The sequence below is a fragment of the Fomitopsis serialis genome, assembly GCF_022376445.1.
Source record: "Fomitopsis serialis strain Sig1Antser10 chromosome Unknown B0H18scaffold_9, whole genome shotgun sequence".
Lineage (NCBI taxonomy): Eukaryota > Fungi > Basidiomycota > Agaricomycetes > Polyporales > Fomitopsidaceae > Fomitopsis > Fomitopsis serialis.
The window spans coordinates 313,972-333,442 of NW_025954969.1; the positions used below are offsets into that span (position 1 = coordinate 313,972).

A 19,471-nucleotide genomic window follows, 5' to 3' on the forward strand; every position below is an offset into this window, starting at 1 on the left:
CGTGGAAGGGCATGGAAGCCGTGTTCGAGGCGCACCCGGACAAGGTGCGCGCGATCGGCGTGAGCAACGTCAGCGCGCCGTTCCTCGAAGAGCTCTTGAAGGTCGCGTCCGTCGTGCCAGCGGTGAATCAGCTCGAGAGCCACCCGAGCCTGGCGCAGGAAGAGCTTGTGGAACTGTGCAAGGAGAAGGGCGTCGCGGTCACGGCGTATTCCCCACTTGGGGGGACGACGTGCCCCTCACCGACAACCTCGTCGTGCAGGAGATCGCGGCGAAGCACGGCGTGACGCCGCAGAACATCCTCATCTCCTTCCACGCGAACCGCCCTGGCGTGAACAGTACGTAGGCGACGCTTTCAACCACTCCCATGTTGGTGCTGGTATAATGTTGACGTCGTATGCAGCCATCCCGAAGTCGGTCACGCCCGCGCGGATCATCGAAAACATGCAGATCGTTGACCTGTCGCCGGAGGAGGTCCAGCAACTGTTCGATATCGAGAAGGAGGGCTCTATCCGTATCTACAAGCCGTTCTGGGCGGGCTACGGCGGCATCGGCTTCGCGGACTGCGAGCGGTGAGCCTCCTGCTTTCGGCACGGTCTTCTTGCACCCGTGCTGGTGATGCGCTGGTCGGCGTGGACGCGAATATCGGACGGGTCGGAACAGGAATGTATCGTGTATCTGTATTGTATCATGACCCAGACTCCGTACAATGAAGGCGCTGTAGATTGTAACTTGGAGCTTGAAGCTGCCGCTAGCGTTGCCTTTCACGCTGTCATGTAAGTAAGCGTCGCCGAACGGCTGCACGGAGGTGAGGCTGGAGGCTGATGTATGTAAGACAGGGCTCACGCACAACCATCCAGCGTGACACCTGTGACCGGGCTTCGGAGTAGCCATACGAGGCAGGTATCGCACTCAAACAGGCAGCTGAGCGGCTATTGCTCTTACACTCGTAAACCTATAGGAAACTTCGTGTTTACGATGGCTGCAAATCTGCTCGCACAGTTTTGTCCGCATTACGATTCCGCAGATTACTATGCGAAAGAATCTTTTTAAAACGGCTGATCGAAGCCTCCATTAGCTTAGCGCGCCAATGTCACGCAAGCTGGATGGTTGTGCGTGAGCCCTGTCTTATCCTTCACGACATAGATGTATTGCACTGGGGTCCGTACTTAGTCGTTTCAGGGAGGATTTCCACCCCGTTGCTGACCACAAGGATGCATTGCATGGCACATACACTGTATGCATCAGTCCTCACGTATTGTACTAGCGTCGCACAAAGCACGGAGACAATCATGATATGTATTAGTTCGCTTCCCCTAATCAGTACAGCAAGCCCTATCGACGTGCGCCGACTCTATTCTATTGTACGCCCGCCAGCTTTTTCAACATCGCGAACTCGCTCTTCCCCGTGGCCTTGCAGAGGCTGTGGAATTTTGACGACGGGTTTGCCAGCAGCACCGCGGGCTTATCAAACTCGGCGATTCGGCCCTGCTCGAGGAGCATGACCTGCGGTATCGATATCTCGTGTTAGGACGTTGCGCGAAAAATGAGGGAGGGAGGGCACGTACCCTGTCGTAGTCTATCACGGTACGTAACCGATGTGCGATCGTGAGGAGCGTGCTCTCTGCGAACTCCCTGCGGGTACAGGTGGACGGTGAAAAGTGGACTTCTGTTCAGAGGGCGATCACTTACTGTCTTATAGTCTTCCCAATCAGTTCATCGGTAGCGTAGTCTACGCTCGCGGTAGCCTAAACGAAATATGAGCCAGAGAAATCACGCAGATCAGCAAACAGCTTACCTCGTCCATCAGCAGTACCCTGGAGCGCTTGAGGATGGCACGAGCCATGCAGAGCAGTTGCTTCTCACTGCGATGCTATGATCAGCCAGAGTGGGATACGACGATGTAGGAGTTCGTGCAAACCCAGTGGAGAAGTTGTCGCCGCCTTCCGAGACGGACGAGTCGAGATTGCGGAAAACATTCGCGTTGATCGTCTCGGAATCTTCGGACGGGACATTGCTTGCTGGGATGAGGTGCACGCGACGAAGTGCCTCGTACTGCGAAACGTAGTGCGTCAGTTCAAGGACTGAGACGCAACACCGCGATGCTCACGATCTCGGCATCCTCGTACTCATTGAAGACATCCAGTGTCGACCTCAGCGTCCCGCTCAAGATCGTCGGGTCCTCTGTAAATCCGTGATCAGTTACCAAGCACTCCACAACTCTCATACAACAGGAGAGGCTGACGCGGGATGATCGTCAGCTTGCTCCTCAGATCCGTTAAACCCATGTCCGCGATGTCCAAACCATCCACAAGGATGCGGCCCTCGACGGGCTCCACGAAGCGGAAGAACGAGAGCGCGAGCGTGCTCTTGCCGGATCCCGTCCGCCCGAGCACGCCGATCTTCTCTCCGGGCGCGATCGTGAAGTTCAGGTTGTGCAACACATCCGGAAGGTCGGGCTGCGCGCGAATGAGTAACACCGGCAAGTTAGATGAAAGGTAGGACATACTGCATAGCGGATGACGAGGTTCTCGCAGTTGATGGCGCCTTTCTCGGGCCAGGAGGCAGGAGGACGTGGCTCAATGAATTCAGGAGGCTCGCGCGGGAGCTCGGAAAACTCCTTGATACGCTCTACAGCAACCTGTGTCCCCAATTAATATCAACGCGAACTCAACAATGTATTGTAGCAAACTTACCATAGATTGCTCGAGCCCGACGAATCGCCGTACGAGGAAGAGGAGCTACGAAGTGCATTGGTTCATCTCGAATGGGTGAAAGCGAGCATTGTCACTCACGTCGTTCAAGATGGTCGAGGAGAACGCAAGGGCCATCCCGGCCAGCGATGCCGTGATACCGGGCGTCAGGACGCACACAAAGGCAGTCACTCCGATGACAGCGCTGGACAAAAGGTCGAAACGGACAGACAGCCATCGGTTCACTGTCAGATCATGAGAATAGGCTAGTCACGGTATGACGATTGACGTACCACCCCACATCCAATAGTACGGGTTGGCGTTCTAGTAGCGATGAGTTAGCCGACAACGGCAAAGTACAATGCGAAGACGAACAGTGTCAACACATCGTAGCATGTCTCTCATAAACTTCGTGGAAGCGCCGAAGGCTCGGAGGACCGTCACGCCCGCAATGGTCTCGCCGTAGATGGAGTACAGAGGCGAACGAGTAACAGAGTCTGCGAGTCGAGAAAACATGAGCTTGATTGCCGACAGTGTTGCGCATACATACCAAGTCGCCGCATGTCCCGAGACGCTTGTCCGTAAACCTTGCCAACTGCGCTTCTCCTTGAGTATGCGGCATGGCTACATTGAAATGAAGTGACTCACCGCTGTAGTACAGACTTCCGAAGATGAAAGCCGCCAACAGGAAAGGAAACCCTCCGATGTACGTGATCGTAAGGAACGCCGTGGTGGCAGACAAGGTGTAGGCAACGCTGCGTCCGAAGTTGTCGGGGAGGCTGCTATCCACACCTTCAAAGTCCTTTCCAAAGCGGTTCAGCAGTCGACCGCGAGAGATTGTGTCGTGAAACCGGATGTTGGCGAAGAGAACACCCTCAAGAAGTCCTAGCAAATCGTTAAGACGTAGACCAGCGCATGGTGTATAAGAAGCCCACGCTGATAGAGAACAGTTGACGCATGGATACCACCGTGATCTGTACGAAGTTAGCATCGGAACATGCCGCAAAGATAGCAGGCTCACAAATAACGACCCAGCGGATAGTCTGAAGGATAACGCCTTGAACAACGTGTTAAAATCATAAACGGATAGGGCGATTAACCTGAGATAAAATACCAGCTCCTGTGATCTGAAAGAACATGTCAGAACTAATCAAGCTGAACGTGCACCCTAGACGTACTGCCGCATAGATAGCAATGTAGAAGGATGGAGGTCTTGGTTCGTCCGTTTCAAGCGCCGAGCCCGTCCAGATACTGTGTGAGAGCTCAGGTTGACGAAAGTCCCACTGTCATTAATACTGTATCACGCACCGTAGCCAACCATTTTCAGCAACGGGACTGAGTGCTGCGAGCAGTAGTGCCACGCCAAACATGATCCAGTACAGATAACCACCGCAAGCGTCGATGTACGTCATCCAGATATCCTTGCCAATGCGACCGACAGCACGCTTTTCCTCCTCGATGAGCTTGCGCGGTGCCTTCCGTTCCTCTGGCTTTACCTCAGTCTCAGAGGTAGCGGCAGTAGAGGTATTCTCCAAGGAGTGCCCTCCGCTCTCGTCGGATGACTCCTTCTCGATGACTAGCTCCTCTACGTCTGCTACTGTCGTCTCTTCTTTGTCATCATTTGCATCAGCAGCCCCGGATTGGACGAGCGTGTTCAGCACACCAGACGACCGGAACGTGTCCCGATCGCCCTGGAAAGCGACTCGGCCATTGTCGAGAGCAACAATGTAGCTTGCACCCGGTGCACAAAGCTGTACATGGTGTGACACCAGTATCAAAGTACGACCGCGCATCAGGTCACCTTGTAGACATTCGTTGTAGAGGTGATGGGCAGTATGGGCGTCGACTAGGGGATCGGGTCAGTAATAGGTACCATGGTGTCCATTGGGAACTCACCCGCAGAGAGAACATCATCCAGCAGAAGGACCGAAGCACGCGAGTACACCGCACGTGCAAGAGACACTGCATGCATGTCAGAGGCGTCATCTGACGTCGAATCGGATGAACCCACCTCGAGCTTTCTGGCCACCAGACAGGTTTACACCACGTTCACCGATCTCCGACATGTCTCCGTCCTCGAGGATCTTGAAGTCGCTGACTAGAGCGCAGACCTACGCCGACCCTTTCAGAGACGGTAACGATATAATGGGTGATGGGTGAACCGTACCTCAAGAGTCCGCTGATAGCGCTCTTCAACATACGGAAGATCAAATAGGATGTTCTCTGCAGAACAATGAGCATGTATGCGAAAAACCGACGTAACGAAGAGTAGCTACCTCTGATTGAAGCGTTACGAAGCCAAGCGCTCTGTTAGGAGATGAGATTCGAGCCTCCGATCGAGCCTACGAACATACCTGAGGAACGTAAGCACAGACGCCCTGAACGACCCACTCCTCCTCAGGCACAGTCTTGCCCGCAAATGATGCGATCGCATCAGGCGGCGAGCGCGGACAAGTCAACTGACCGGCGAGCACATCCGCTTCACCAAGGAGCGCAAGCAAGAGCAAAGACTTGCCACTTCCGAGCTTACCACAAATCAACGAGAGCTCACCCACAGGGAAGTCGATGCTCAGATCGAGGAGCACGAATTTCTGCTTGGGGGTCGACGCAGCAGAGGGGGTAGCGCTGGCGCCGCGTACACGGTCCTGCGGCCAAGTAATCGTCGCGTTTTGCAACGTGATAGCTTGCGACTGCTGGCTCAGGAGTTCGACGACTGCTACCTCGGCGCCGTGCAGATATTTCTCAATACGACGCATGGACACCATAGACTGTCGAAAAGAGTCAATAACTTGATTGCATGTATTCGCCACGGGAATACCCACCTGAAGCATGTTGATGAACGTCTCCGGAAGTGCATTCAGTGCGAACTTCAGCTCGTTGAAGACTGAGCATGGGCGGATGAGTTCATGCCCGTACCCTTCCGTTGTCTGATGGACTTACCGCTAATCTGCAGTGCCTAATGATCAGAGTTTGCACTACCATTGATCACAGAAAGTACTTACAGAAGTGAACGCGATGGAAGGCGTCAGAACTTGTCCACGAACGACGGCGAAGTGCCAGAAAGACACCAGCGCGACAATAATCGGAGAAGCACCCCTGAACCAAGCCGTTAGCCCACACACCTCAAACCCTACCCGCAGAGCCATACCATATGGCGTTGAAGATAACCTACCGGACGCCGGACGAATCAGAACCGATCACGATCGCCACAAGCAGACGTCACGTACCTCGATATGGTAGTTGAGCTTCTGGTACTTCAGCTCCTTCGCCCGAACCTTCATGACTCGTGCCTCGAAGCTGCGCTCCCATGCCATAAACTGATATGATATTCGTCAATACTCGAGGGATGCAGACGAAAGGTCAATCCTACCTTGAGCATACGGATACCACCAAGGATCTACACGCTCGAGTGAGCAGGTTAATCGTACACGGTGCACCGATACGAACCTCGTTCATCAAAGAAACACGCTCATCACGCGCCTTCATCAAGCTATCCTGTGCCGAGACGACGACCTTGCTCGCGAAGTGGTTGAGGGGGAGCAACAAGCATGCCACCGCAAGTCCGATGAAACAAGAGACACCTAAAGGCAGACCATTAGCAGAACACGTACTTCATGACGACAGGTGTGCATACCAAGCAAGCTGTACAAGAATATTGTGCCAATGATGAGCTCAATGGGAGAATCTGAAGCACGCACGGTCATCTCCCCGTCCATATCGAGAGCCAACTTGAAGCTACATGCCAAACAGCGTAAACAACTGCCGTGCGACCTCGCTGACGCGGTCTACATCCGTCGTCATCAGGGTCATGATCTGTGCCTTGCTCGAGAACTCGTCTTCGTCGCTCTTCGACTCCCCGTTTTCGGTACTTGCACTGGCGTCGGCACCGTTCTCCGCGGAAGCGGGGCCAGCAGATGAGGCGATGTCCTTCCGCACAAGCGTTTTTGCGTAGAGGATCGAGTTCAGCTGAATTTTGAACCTGACCTGCAGCGTCATCATAGTCAAAGACAACAGTTGACCCATAACTGAGCCTAGGTCAGAACATGATATAGACATGTCCATCCAATTTACTCACTAAGCTGAGTGAGAGCGTTCGCGAAGAACAACCCGCAGCAGTATGCCCATCCCCAACTCCGGTCCTTCCTCTCGGGATCCATCTCGAGATAGCGCACGACGCGCTGCAGGAAGTAGTGCGGCGTGTAGAACAGACCCGCGACCAACATCGCGACAATAACGGTCGTCGTGACATCCCATAGGTTGACCCGCAGCAGACGATATCCCAGCTCCCAACCCGTGCCCGGGCGAGGGCGCCACGAGCGCACACGCAGGTGGTATTGCTTTATCGCGCCGCGCATGTTCCGGAAGATCGTCGTCGCGCGCATGTCCGCAGGCACGATCGGCAGGTCGCCCGTCTCCAGGCTCTCCGCCGTGTTCCCGAGCATAACAACCTTGGTCGTGTATGAGAACAGCAGTGTGTCCCATACCGACGCCCCCGCGGTCCCGCACACGTTGTCCTCGCTTTTGTTCGTCATCTTCGCGGTAACCTTGTCCGAGTAGATCTGCTCGGGTGGGAAGTGCAGCGGTGGTCCGCATGGGGTGGTCGCGACCAGGACGAGCGAGGCGATGTACAGTGCGAGGGTTGCGTAGAACAGGCCAAGCGGGACGCTGGAGGAGACGTATAGGCTGATGTCGACCAGCTCGGTGGACGGCAGGATGGATGTGGTGAACAGGAAGGCAGACGCAACGAACGTCAGGGCAGACAGGTGTATCATGGACTCAGCGTGCTCGTTGTCCTCTTGGCCCACCGAGCGCGCCGCCACTACGAGCGTGTAGAGTGCGAAGACGATGTGCAATGTGTGCACCGCGATGCTCGTCCGCTCGTCCTCAATGGCCGCCCAGCCGAGGCTAACGCATTGGACCATCAATATGGCTGCGAGGATGAACGAGAAGAACAACTTCCTCAGTCGCATCTAGCGCATGACATGAGTCCCGATATGCCTTGACAATGACATCTCTACGACGCACTGTGTGCCAGAACTCGTCTCCGTAGACCGGTGTCCCATCCACGAGATCCTCTGGCTTCGTCACATCGAACGGGTCCTGCTCCGATTCTTCCTCGACGCTGAGATGGATCTTCCCTTCCCTCGGTTGCGAAAGCAAAAAGACCGTCAGACTGCATGCTGCGCTGACCGCGAGCACGACCGCGACCTCGAGCTGGTATTGCGGCATGGTGGTGGGCGTTCGAGCGCAGAATACTTGCAGCGCCAATTGAGCTTGCTCCTCCTATGTATTGGCTATGCAAATAACTGACTCGGACTGAATGGATTTCCCAGCCGCCTAGAGTCTGTCGGCTCCGTAGTCTGGGTTTGATCGAGTCAATGAGATGAAAAGCGATCAATGGGCGCGCGTACTACATGGGCAACCAGCTAGATAAGCGTCACGGTGTTGCAAAAGATGCAATCGATTCTGAAAGACCCACCTCGCCGTTCAACGTGAGCATTGACCGTTCAGGGTGCCGAATCTCTATATCCTTCCACTACAAATTCAAAGAGCTTGCAGAATCAAACTTCAGAAATGGCGGCGGGACTCTGACTCTGAGCGCTGAGCGCTCTGGCTAGTAAGACTCAAGTAAGACTGGCTCGGAGGGCGGCACAAGGCACGTGCATGACATGAGTCGTCACTCAGTGTGACAGGACGCGTTCAAACGTGACAAGACGCGTGCGACCGTGACTGATTTTCAAGTTCAATCAGTGTAGTCGTTCAAGTTCAACTTGTTGCAGCTCACTCACCGCAAATTCCTCTCGGGCGATACTTGACCGTCTGTGCCCATTACTTGGGCTATGGCTCAGGAAGACGTGTCTCCGGAGATGATGCTCGCTTCTTACAAGCGGCTCTATCCCTGGCGATGAGCAACGGCGGGCAAGTACTCTCGTCAGAAGCGAAATGTGATGACCCCAAGAAAGAGGCAAGGGCGGAAAAAGGGAAAGGGAAAACGAGTTACTCTTTTCCTTTCGCTGCACGGTGCTTTCTGAAAAAAAAAACAGATACTAGGAAAGCTTGAAAGCCGCAATGCAAGAGATCGTGCTACAGTATACCTATCTACGCCTTAATGCTGAAGTCTCGAAGCACCGCAAACACTTGCTCAAGGCAACCTTCTGTGTGCACCCCAAGACAGGCCGAATTTGCGTTCCCGTCGACCCAAGCGCGATAGACAGCTTCAGGCCCGAGCGCGCGCGTGCCCACGTGAGTCAGCTGCTTCGCGAGCTCGACGAGCTGGCGGCGACACTGCGGAATATCACTTCGGGATATTGATGAGCTGCGGGCTGGTCGGACTGTGCTTGATGGCTACCCACAGATTGGCAGAAACCGTCGATGAAGCCGTACGTTGAGATGCTCGACAGGCACGTCGCTGCGCTCATGGAAGAGGTGAGGCGCGCGAAGCGTGAGCTGGCCCAGGTGCGTCGGCAGGTGATCTCGCAGACCTCTTTCTCATACATTTCTTTCTAGATTGAACGTGGTGAAGCTTGAGACACTCTACGGTTGTAAGTGGTGCTTTGCCAGCACGTTGTGTTTCTCGCCATCGCGCTGTCCGGTCGGTCTTTCCACATATGGATCTGATGTATTTGCATTTGTACCAGTACATGTCCCGTTGCCGCATTATCCGCGCATTCAGAAAACGATTGTCGTCTTGAAACCACAAATCCGAAACTCTCTTATACAACTGCGGTTTGGTTGCAACTACGTCGCTCTCTGAGTGTGGGCCAGACCGCTCATCATGACTTAGATCGGGCGAGACGACCGTGACCCCGTTATTCAATTTTGTACCTGGCTCCCTGGGCCCTGGTCCCTCATGGTGGTAGCTCAGCTACCAGGAAATGATTGTCGACATGATGAGTCTCAGTCTGCACAAGCGGCCTATGTACTGCTGACGACTACTAGGGTCTGTCGCAACTTTCTTACGCGCATTGTAATTCATTGTAATGCATTTCATTGCGTTTAAGCGCCCGTGACATTGCATTGCATCGCGTTCAACCCCAGATTATTGCAATGACATTGTGATGCGTGATCACTGAGATGCCAATGACATGCCAATGTCGGAGCTGTAAATTGTAACCACTGAGATTGTAATGCATTGGAATGTGACAGCAACGAATGCAATAAAAGTCAGCGGCTACACTTTATTGCAACGGCAAGTCTATCCAATTATGGACATTAGTTTAACTGCCAAGGATCATTATCGTGCTCCGCTCTTATGCTGATCAGATTATACTACTTACTATGCTATCACTGAGATGGTTGTGAACGACGGCGGGCATTGGAATGGGCGCCTATTAATTGGAATGGTCAGAAAAGGATTCAAACGCGCGACATGGAGAGAGCATACGTAGAGATCATTGTAACGACGTGCATACCGCTGGCCTATACGGGCATACTGGGTATTAACTTTAACAGAATATCTCGACCTTTTGACTGTCCCCTTATACTATTGTCTACTCTGATATTGACTTTAAATGATGAAGTAAGTGACCGGGCGCGGCAGGTAATTCATGAGCGACTCGGATAGCAATGCATTCTTATCGAATCAGTGAGTACATGAGTATCTACGACGTCGACACGTCATCTGCGGCTTCGACCCATGAAGGATCGCTCACGACTCGTGGGTGGCACGACCTAGTACATGAACCACTACATCGCTCGGTGGAGCTGCTGGCAGGTCGGAGACTCACCTTATACCTCGTTCGCCGACGTCGCAACCACCGTGATCCCGACGACTACGACAGCACTAAGAACTACAAGTGTGTGCATGGGAGAGACAGATGATAATGTACAGTTCGTTGTCTTTCCAACCTGCAAACCAATGACTGCACGGCCACCGGGTGTGCGCGTACAGCGCGCGCACCGTGCCCGCGGCCCGCCTCCCGGACCACGGTCGGAACGTGTCTCGGCGGTGCAACACCGTGTTCACGACGAGTTGCACAATGGAGCACATCATACCCTTGCCAGGTGCAACACCGCACTCCATCTTCAGCTCGATGTGCGCGTGACGCGCGTTCGAGAGGCGGAAATGAACCTTATCAATGAGCCACAGCCCATGTCCCTCGGCGAGTTGCTACACCGTGACAAGGCCGCGTTAGTGCTTGACGGTGTTGTACTCCGAGATCAATTAGTACATCCGAGTCGCCGTCTCTTGCGGACGTACTACTCAAGCAATATGCCTAGCACACAGCACGTTACACTGGGCTCAGGCTGCCTGCGAAGTTCGAGTGAGTATCAATGATGTACACATGACACGAGATATTGACAAACACACCAAGCCGTGACACTGAGACTAGAAATGTCTGAGTCCAGTTGGCCATGCGACGAAGTCCGCGCATCAATAACGTCGCCAAAGGGCAGGGTGCGATGGAGCGACGGTAGTATGTAGCCGCAACCATATGTAACGCAAGCCTTGTGCTTGTGTCTTTGTGACAAGCAGGGTGGATGACGATCAACTTGACGACAGGACTCACCCTTCAGATTGAGTGCCGCGTGAATGTGCTTCCGCACCCTGGGACGGGACACACAAAGTTCGCCGGCTGCTTCCTCCGCTTCTGGCTCGCATCCGCGGTACTCGGCGCCGTCACATTCACCTTCGCGATGTGCACGGGCACGCTGTTCGTGTCCATCGACATCGAGCCCATGCCGCCGTCCATAGTCATATCTGTGGTCATCATCATCCTCGACGGCGTGCGGTGCATGATGGCGGTCATGCTGACGTTCACGGGCATACCGCCCATGTCCGGTAACAGCCTGTACCCAGGTCGCGGGCTAGCCGACGGCGACAGGTATGGGTTCGCGCACGCGCTGCTCGCGCCACTGCTCCATCCGGAGATACTCCCCATGCCAGGGTGCTCCCGTGACCCAGAAGACGCGCGGCGATGATGGCCACATATTGACGCGACGGGCTCAGCGGAATGGAGGAACTGGCAAGTAGCCGTGTTCCGAAGGAACTCCTGCTGAGTGATGGATGGCGGAGGGACCAACATATCGTTCAGGTTGAGGAAGGTGCTCTGGTGACCATAGCCGTAGTCCTCGGAGCGCACAACACAATGGCCTCTGCCGTCGGACTTCGTACAGCGTAGGTTGGATGCGGCGATGTCGGGCGAGAGGTAGTCGTTGCGAAAGGAGCCGAAGTTGAACTGTGTGGAGATGTTTGGCTGTAAACGAATGTACTCTGGACGAGACCGGCGGATGAGGGACAGTGGCGAAGTGGCTGGGTCCTGAGCCTGAGGGAGGGGCATTGTTGAAACAGCTGCTTAGAAGAGGAGGGACCGGGGAGGACATCATTCATATTGACAGTCCCCGCGGACGCAGGCCGTCTGCCGTCGTGAGAACGCTACAAACTGTCATCAGCGCTCATGCCGGCCCCTTGATGATGGCCACCCAGCATGGGCACGGTATCCCAGGTAGGAGGTCGGAGCGATGTATCAGACAGGCTTCGCGACCATTGTGGCGCTTGCGCCGATAAATATTTGTTGGGCTTGTAACGAATCACCCGACGTCTCATCGCCATAGCACATTCCCGATGTACCCACTATCATTTTATGTCCCGTCAGACAACGCATGATTGTGCAACTGAGGGCAACATACCTTGGTCCTGGATGGATTGCGACAACTGCGCATGCGCATCCCAGTTTTCCGGATCTGAGGACGTCAGCCCGTGTTGACCATCTACGAAACATGAACAAGCGTCCCGGCATGAACATGTAACACACTCACCCGAGGGTACATTTTGGGATAGGGACGGTTGCCGCCCATCGGCACCTCCGCTGACAGGCGTCGCGGGCACAATGTGAAGCTGCGGGTGCGCTGGCATAACATCGCCAGCAGGCGCATCGATAGTCGGGGGTGACGTAACATCGAGTCCGGTCGAGCTCGGAGCTGGGCTGGCAGGCATTACGAGTTGAGGCGGCGACGGCGCTTTCTGTGCTGGCGGTGACGAACTTGAAGGAAGGGTTTGAGCAGCCCATGCCGGAGACTCAAAGCGCAGGCCCTCCAAGTTCTGCTCGAGTCTAGGTGGACCCGTTGTTGTGTCGAAACGAGGAAGTGGAGGACGCATGGCTCCTGCCGTCGTCTTCCGGCGCTCCATTGCTTGAAGCTGGTGAACTGCTAGTGTGTTCGAACGGACCGGACTCGTTGTTCGTGCAACAAGCTAGGGCGGACATCGTCGGCAGTACGTCGAGAGAGAGTGGAGGCCGCGTACAGAGAAAGAGAGAGAGCGCGCGCAGGGAGCAAGGCGCGAGCGCTGCGGTGCGAACGCATCCGAGTCGACGATTGTAATTGCATTTCGATCAGCATCCGATGATAAGATTTCATTGTAATGAGCCGCGGCCAGTGCAATGATCGGGGAGCTGACGATATGGTCGGACGCTCATGCGATTGACATTCCTATCTAATCTATTCCCACATCGGGGAATGCAGTCACATGGCAATGCTCATGGGAATGCCCGGGCATTAGAATCCCGGTTAAGAAGTTGCGACATCAAATGATTCTCGGTCCAGACGATTGAAATCCTACATATTGAGATCATGAGAATGATCGACACTGGCATTCAAGTTGACCGACGACAGTCATAAGTACTGTACCGTACTAGTGCCACCGAGCGTCGCTGGCAACTACACTGACAAGCGATGCTGGACCTTCAAATAAGGACCCAGGATCCGACCCTTAATTCAGAGGCCGAGGCCCTTGGGCCGGGGTGCATGCCAAGTCCTGTATTCACATATAACCGCGCAAGCCCGTCTTTGGAGCTGCGCAAAGACCGCGGGACTACTACTTAGCGCTCTAGAGCCCGGCCGGCGCGGAAGACTGTCACCTAGGACGGTAACTCCGAAGGCTGCGCCCCAGCAGAAACGATTCTGCGACAGACCGGAACGCCAGCGCAGCGCACTGTACGCGCAAGTCGCAGGTAAGCCACCAGTGATGTGCATGACGCATCGGGATTTGATGCTTGTAAGGTTTGTAGAAGCTGTGTATGAAACGCCCCACGTCCCATCCAGGAAGTTGGTTCTCAACATGGGTGCACAGGGTGTAGTAGGATATAGTACCGATGGACACGAATCGACATCGCTATTCTGACAGGAGTACACCGCAGGCACTGCTATTTGATCATCTAAGTCTGTCCATACATACAAATAGCCACCGAACGTCTCGGACTTGGAGGCGTCAATCTCTCACTGCGGAACCGCTGATGACTCGATCACAGTTAATTGCACAGCAGGCAGACACAAGTTGTCGGATCTGTGACTCGCAGCTGTCATCAGCACCGGCTACTCCGTCGATCGCGCTCAGCGATTGGTCCAGCACCATGCAACCTTGTTCGCGAAGGGCCATGTTGCAGAACCACGCCAGCCACGCGCCCGACTCGGAGTCACAGCTGGTTTAAATACTGAGCGGGGGATGCGTCGCTTCCCCAGTCGACCATCCCTTCGTCAACGTACTAGGACAACTCGACAACAATTCTTGCCCTTAACCCTGCTATTGGCCTCATCATTCCTCCTCCAGCCCTCTGCCCACAGCAACCGCACACCCTCCCCCTCGCCGATGAATCAATTGTTCCTTGCGACTTTAGCATACTCGAGAAAATTACCGCACCGATGATCATCGCTCCCGTGTCGGTAAACGCTCAGCTCGAGCAACATAAACCGACCACTCAGGTGAGCAGTGACCACCAGTGCGTTGCACAGTGCGCTGACCCACGGCTGCATTTCTTCAGACTTACATTATGTCATCCGTTCGCTTTATGGCACCGAGAGGCCTGGACCAGGTGCAGTCAGACGGCCAAGGGGGGAACGTCGTTGGTGGCCCAGCATCACATCCCGACAGCTCATCCTCGGGCTCGAGCTCGTCTTCGTCGGGAGGACGTGGGGCAAGCAACATCGTTACCAGGGTCGTCATTCCTGTCTGTGTCACGATCGTGCTCGTCCTCTTCGCTGCCCTCCTCGTCCGTTGGATCGTGCGGGCCCTTCGCGGTGCGCGTTCGAGGCAGGGATTCGCCGCGACGCTTCCGACTGTCGCGGAAAAGCCGCAGCTGTTTGAGGTGCAGATCGAGACTCCTCCTGCTGTCTACCCGGTCAATGCTAGGTGGAACGACATCAAGGTACGCTACTCACGTTGCGACGCGATCCAACCGATCACCGGGCTTACAAAAAATGTTTACCAGCCGCTGTCGGTGAAGTACATACCCCAAGATGTCTACGACGTCGAACAGGCGGTCGCTGCGAACCTGTCCTCGTATCCTGGAACCCCTGCTACCAGTCGTCCTGTCAGTATGCTGTCCTCCTCCTCGCACTCGAGTGGAGGGAGTCGGGGAGGACGAAAGGCTGGGGAAGATGGACGACTCCGTGTGGCGGTCACTATAGCCATGCCGTCGCCAAAGCTGCCGCAGTACTCCGACGAGAAGGGTAAGGGTGGGGAAACGGAGGAGGAGCCTCTACCGCTGTACCTTGGAGTGGCTGATTTACCGTGGCAAGCCACAAAGCTTGAGGCGTGATAGGATCCTTGATTTGTTTCTGTTGTGTTTTATATCTATCTTGCGTTCCCGTACACTCAGGCTGATGTTCCCTATTATAATGAAACGTACTGCTGTCTTCCATTGACTATAAAAGTGCGCGGAAAGATCGCGCAGACAACGCATTCTGTTTGTCTCGTCTACATAGAGGATAAACGTGAGTCTTATTGGGTGGGAAATACTCTGTATAAGATTGTAAACTGTCTAACGGCGCGCCAAACGGACGATACCACTGACAGCAGCACGTCAGGAGACTGTAGGGCTCACTGACGATCGAGAGCTTGAAATTTCTGTTGAGATATTTTTCAAGTTGAGGACTTCCGGGGCGCCAATGCTAGATATTGCCGTCGACCTGCACAGATTACTATGCGCCAGTACTACATATGGGCCAGGACTTTCGGTTGATCATTTATATGTAGTCATCGAAGCGGTAGGAATTGCGGTCAACGCTGGGGCGGCTTGGGGGTGGCCACTGGGTCCAGAGTTATAATCTCGTTTAGGGCAGGTTGAAACGCGTCTTCAGCGCGCTAAATCCCGACGGTTGCCTAAACGGGGATTCTCCCGCCCTACCAAGTACTGGCGAGTAGGCCGCCTGTACGTACAGCTTTTGGGAACTTGGCTGTGTGGCTGTGTCTCTCTGCGGGTTTGGAAACTAGCGTCGTTGCGATATCTCATGCCCACTACTTCCGCTGGAACTGTCGACAACAACCTGGTCATCAAACATAGTCAGGAGAAGTGTCCCCCTGCAAGCACCTTGCACTACGATGATATCTCAGGATGCACCAGCCACGAATCAGCCAACCTTGATTGTGCCATCGTTGCAGCCTTTGTCTCGGCCGCACACAAACGTCGAGCTCGAGTTCGACTCTGGTATCAATAGCTCTGCCGCATGGACCGCGTCCGACGCTGCAAAGCAAAGTAGCAGCGCCAGCGCGGAAGACCCGAATATACTTTCCGACGACGAGGGAGATGACGAGCCCGATCTTGACACTGCTGAAGGCCGTCCGGCACGCGCACTTTACGCGTTCGAGGGAAGGGCGGAGTTCAGGGAGTTGGTGTGCGTGGAGGCCGGCGATGAGTTGGAGGTCCTGAAGGAAGACGTCGGGGACGGATGGAGTCTCGTCAAGCTGGCAAAGTGCAGGAACGCGAACGGGCACGAGGGTGAGATAGGGCTGCTGCCGCAGTCGTACTACACCGTGAATGATCCACACACCTTGTCTGTTCGCTTCCCTCTAATATATCTTGCTGCTAGTTTACTGCCGACTTGCCAAGCTCCCTGGTGTTATCATCCCTTCCTTGCACACTCGCACGAAGAGCCGCCGCGAAGCCTCAGGCTCCTCTATCACACCCAGGGGTTCGCCTACGCGTACGTCCTCTGCAACACCTCTCATCCCGCAAACCACCGGCGAGTGGTTCCCGAGCTTCCGTCGCAGCCTCCTTGGCGGTCGCTCTCTCAACCGATTCTCAAGTTTCGTTACCAGCGGTGCAGAGGACTTCGTATTGCATGGTAGTGCAGAAGAAGAACCGATACCGTCAGCGAGTCACAGCAGAGATGTCTCGGCCGCAAGCATCAGTAGGATGGGAGCAAGCGCGAAAGTATTCTGGGCGGTAGTGGGGAGACAGAGAAGCACTTCGTGGAGATGGGGCCGGCTTGGAAGAGCAAGCTACCTCCCTTCCACGTCCTGGTACACTCGCCGAGCAAGAGGAGCTCAGGCATCACAGGACCGTACACGGTCTACACACTGACGTCCGTTTTTGACTCTCCAGACACGTCCCACTCGCATCTACGTTCCACATCAACTACGTCCCCGACGAGGACGAGGATACGATGGAACAAATTCGGCGACGGAGCCAACGAGTATCACCGTGCAGCGACGGTTCTCGCACTTTGTTGTGCTGCATACGGCGTTGACGAGGCGATTGCCGGGAATCGCACTTCCACCGCTGCCGGAGAAACAGTACGCTGGACGGTTCAACGATGAATTCGTCGAGGCAAGACGAGGGGACCTAGAGCGCTACATTAACCGTGTTGTGAGGCATCCGGTGGCTCGGTATGCAGAGGTGCTCACGTTCTTCTTGAGCTGTGAAAGTGATGTGGTACGCACGCCAATGGCTTCATTATGACATTGTTCATCATATTTTACGCGACGATACAGGAGTGGAAGAAGCAGCTTCCTCACTATCTGTCGCTGCCTCCCAAAGGACCGTCGTTCTATGCGCAGGTCTATCACCAGCGTTCAATGTCGACGCGGACGACGCGACTGACGCGATCGATCGCTTCGTGAGCACACGAAGGCAGTGGCAAGGGTGTGCAGGGCTGCGAAACATATTCGGCAGGGTTCGAGAGGCTCGGGTCGGTGAGCACCCCGTGCTTAACTCTATACCCCTCCTCATCGATATGTCGTGACGTAGAGATGTCCAGTGCCGAACGCCTGCTTTCTACTCCCTTTTGTCATTGATCACAGCCAAGCCGCTCGCGTCTTCGTCCGCTAACCCTGCGTCGCCTCATACCAATGGCGACAATGGCGATGAAGACGAGGGCGGGGCAGGGAAACCGAAAGGACATGTCAACACGGATGGCGCGTGGTGCTGGCGGGAGAACTGTGAAGGTGCGTGCGAGAGTGCCTCATCGTCTTCTGGGTATCGACGCAGTTGACCGGAAGGAAGACTGTCTTAGGTTGACAAAGCGGTGCAGAGGACGGCAGAGACCATGATGAATGTGGCTGACTTATTCGATGATCATGTCAGTTCCCTCGACTACTTGATCTTCGAAGCGAGGGCTGAAGCATCGTTTCTTTGGGTAGGCAAGACAGGAACAGCTTGCAACTCACGAAGCACTCAAGAGCGTGGCTCATCCTGCCACTGTGTATGCAGTGAGCTGCCCCTGCATCTAGCTCCTCCCACGAACTGACAATGTCTTCCAGCCAGTCATTGACACCCATCGGTCGACCCTGTCGCGATACCAAGAGTCGATACGTGATGGGCAGGTGATAGTTCATCTTCGACTTTTCCGTACGAAATGATCTGAGAGACGCCGTCCATCTGCATCACAGGAAGACGAAGAGATGGCAGCCCGCTGCGAGACAGTGTTGAACACGACGATGGCAGAGATGGACACATACCACACGCAGAAGGTCGAGGACTTCCAGACGCTCGCGAAGGAGCACCTCGACGGCGAGATCGCGCTGTACGACAGGCGCGTCCTTCCCTTTGACCTTCGGCCCATCCGAGTCTCACACGTCAGCAGATCTAACTCGTCTGCGTAACGCGCGGGCAACGTTCGATGATCCCACCTATGCCTCCCTCAGCCGCGGGCCGAACCCGCCGTCCATGTACGAGCGCGAGCTCGAGAATCCCCGCCTGAACCCTCCGCCGCTGACGCAGCCGTGCCCGCACGTATTCGATTCGGCGCCAATCCGACCGGTGAGTGTGGCCATCCAGGAAGGCATGGGTATGCTTTTGGGAGGTGGTGGCGCTCCTGGGAGGAGCAGTGTATTTGGAAGATTATGGTCACCTTCCAGTTGAGACACGATGCACGATATACTTACCTGTGAGCACTGGGTGCTAGCAGCTCTGCAGCGTCAGCCATTACGATACCCGCAATCTTTCATCCACGTGCACCATTTTATTCCCGTGTTACGGTCATATACATGAGCACTCTAGATCTGTGTGCGGTCATACCAGCTCGTTAAGGTGTCCTGATCGCCGCCGCTCATCTCTACGCCGTTTCTACATCCACAGCCTGCCCAAAACATCGCGGAACATCTGGCACCTCCGCCAGCCCAATACAGAGATCGCTCTCCTCTGCAACGTCGGAGAATGTCATCTCGCGCTTCTTCTCCGGGCACGTCCATGATCCGCGCGCGGACGGCATAGCGATAGTGACGCGATCTGCAATCGTCCCAACGAAGGCCGCTCGTCCTCGGCAACTAAGGTTCGCTCCAAATCGCCTGGTGCGGATTGGCGGGATGGACTGCGGAACAGGCGGAGCAGCCAGTTGACCCATGGCCAAGGATGGGGACGGGGGGTGGTAGGTGAGGGAAGCATGGCCGCCGGCTCCGTCAGGGAGTCTGAAGTTTCGGGCAGGAAGGCTGCCGCTAATGGCTGACACATTGAAGTGCATCATCAATCGCAGTTCGACGGGAACGAAAGGCACACACCGGCGCATCGCGGGTGTACGTATCGAATGGAGGTAGCAGCAGGGCGACGTACGAGCAAGGATTCCCATTG

At 55.0% G+C, this 19,471-nt stretch overlaps 7 protein-coding genes across 7 annotated transcripts; 4 read left to right on the forward strand and 3 right to left on the reverse strand.

The window, feature by feature from the left end:
• Positions 1-1,356: 1,356 nt before the first annotated feature.
• B0H18DRAFT_1115600 (multidrug resistance-associated ABC transporter) lies at positions 1,357-7,919 on the reverse strand (the record flags this gene model as incomplete). Its single annotated transcript, XM_048033287.1, has 35 exons — positions 1,357-1,503; positions 1,566-1,632; positions 1,690-1,745; positions 1,796-1,862; positions 1,919-2,052; positions 2,108-2,181; positions 2,243-2,456; positions 2,507-2,638; positions 2,694-2,738; positions 2,793-2,935; positions 2,984-3,014; positions 3,066-3,187; positions 3,241-3,285; positions 3,339-3,575; positions 3,626-3,664; positions 3,712-3,733; positions 3,791-3,817; positions 3,869-3,941; positions 3,999-4,536; positions 4,587-4,652; positions 4,702-4,801; positions 4,858-4,913; positions 4,967-4,997; positions 5,045-5,458; positions 5,513-5,574; positions 5,631-5,637; positions 5,693-5,786; positions 5,839-5,858; positions 5,918-6,007; positions 6,061-6,087; positions 6,138-6,271; positions 6,325-6,418; positions 6,480-6,715; positions 6,766-7,660; positions 7,716-7,919. The coding sequence occupies 35 exons, from the start codon at positions 7,917-7,919 to the stop codon at positions 1,357-1,359; spliced, it is 4,743 nt and encodes a 1,580-aa protein (XP_047897591.1).
• A 550-nt stretch (positions 7,920-8,469) lies between these two features.
• Positions 8,470-9,603, forward strand: B0H18DRAFT_1102183 (uncharacterized protein). Its single transcript, XM_048032542.1, has 5 exons — positions 8,470-8,933; positions 9,054-9,146; positions 9,198-9,232; positions 9,329-9,421; positions 9,475-9,603. Exons 1-3 carry the CDS (start codon positions 8,760-8,762, stop codon positions 9,216-9,218), a joined length of 288 nt encoding a protein of 95 aa, XP_047897592.1. The 5' UTR covers positions 8,470-8,759; the 3' UTR covers positions 9,219-9,232; positions 9,329-9,421; positions 9,475-9,603.
• A 580-nt stretch (positions 9,604-10,183) lies between these two features.
• Positions 10,184-11,339, forward strand: B0H18DRAFT_984842 (uncharacterized protein). Its single transcript, XM_048044696.1, has 2 exons — positions 10,184-10,941; positions 11,002-11,339. The coding sequence occupies exons 1-2, from the start codon at positions 10,369-10,371 to the stop codon at positions 11,113-11,115; spliced, it is 687 nt and encodes a 228-aa protein (XP_047897593.1). The 5' UTR covers positions 10,184-10,368; the 3' UTR covers positions 11,116-11,339.
• B0H18DRAFT_672790 (uncharacterized protein) lies at positions 10,829-12,064 on the reverse strand. Its single transcript, XM_048039097.1, has 2 exons — positions 11,201-12,064; positions 10,829-10,941 (listed from the first exon to the last, which is right to left on the reverse strand). The coding sequence occupies exon 1, from the start codon at positions 11,969-11,971 to the stop codon at positions 11,204-11,206; it is 768 nt and encodes a 255-aa protein (XP_047897594.1). The 5' UTR covers positions 11,972-12,064; the 3' UTR covers positions 10,829-10,941; positions 11,201-11,203.
• B0H18DRAFT_672789 (uncharacterized protein) lies at positions 12,065-12,997 on the reverse strand. The gene is made up of 3 exons (XM_048039096.1): positions 12,450-12,997; positions 12,321-12,401; positions 12,065-12,264 (listed from the first exon to the last, which is right to left on the reverse strand). The coding sequence occupies exons 1-3, from the start codon at positions 12,817-12,819 to the stop codon at positions 12,158-12,160; spliced, it is 558 nt and encodes a 185-aa protein (XP_047897595.1). The 5' UTR covers positions 12,820-12,997; the 3' UTR covers positions 12,065-12,157.
• Positions 12,998-14,089: 1,092 nt separating this feature from the next.
• Positions 14,090-15,469, forward strand: B0H18DRAFT_984848 (uncharacterized protein). Its single transcript, XM_048044697.1, has one exon. It carries the CDS (start codon positions 14,456-14,458, stop codon positions 15,221-15,223), a length of 768 nt encoding a protein of 255 aa, XP_047897596.1. The 5' UTR covers positions 14,090-14,455; the 3' UTR covers positions 15,224-15,469.
• Positions 15,470-15,794: 325 nt separating this feature from the next.
• B0H18DRAFT_984853 (uncharacterized protein) lies at positions 15,795-18,870 on the forward strand. The gene is made up of 12 exons (XM_048044698.1): positions 15,795-16,437; positions 16,514-16,795; positions 16,819-17,029; positions 17,064-17,338; positions 17,398-17,483; positions 17,528-17,598; positions 17,656-17,850; positions 17,929-17,984; positions 18,046-18,114; positions 18,166-18,228; positions 18,295-18,441; positions 18,473-18,870. The coding sequence occupies exons 1-12, from the start codon at positions 16,006-16,008 to the stop codon at positions 18,764-18,766; spliced, it is 2,181 nt and encodes a 726-aa protein (XP_047897597.1). The 5' UTR covers positions 15,795-16,005; the 3' UTR covers positions 18,767-18,870.
• Positions 18,871-19,471: the final 601 nt, after the last annotated feature.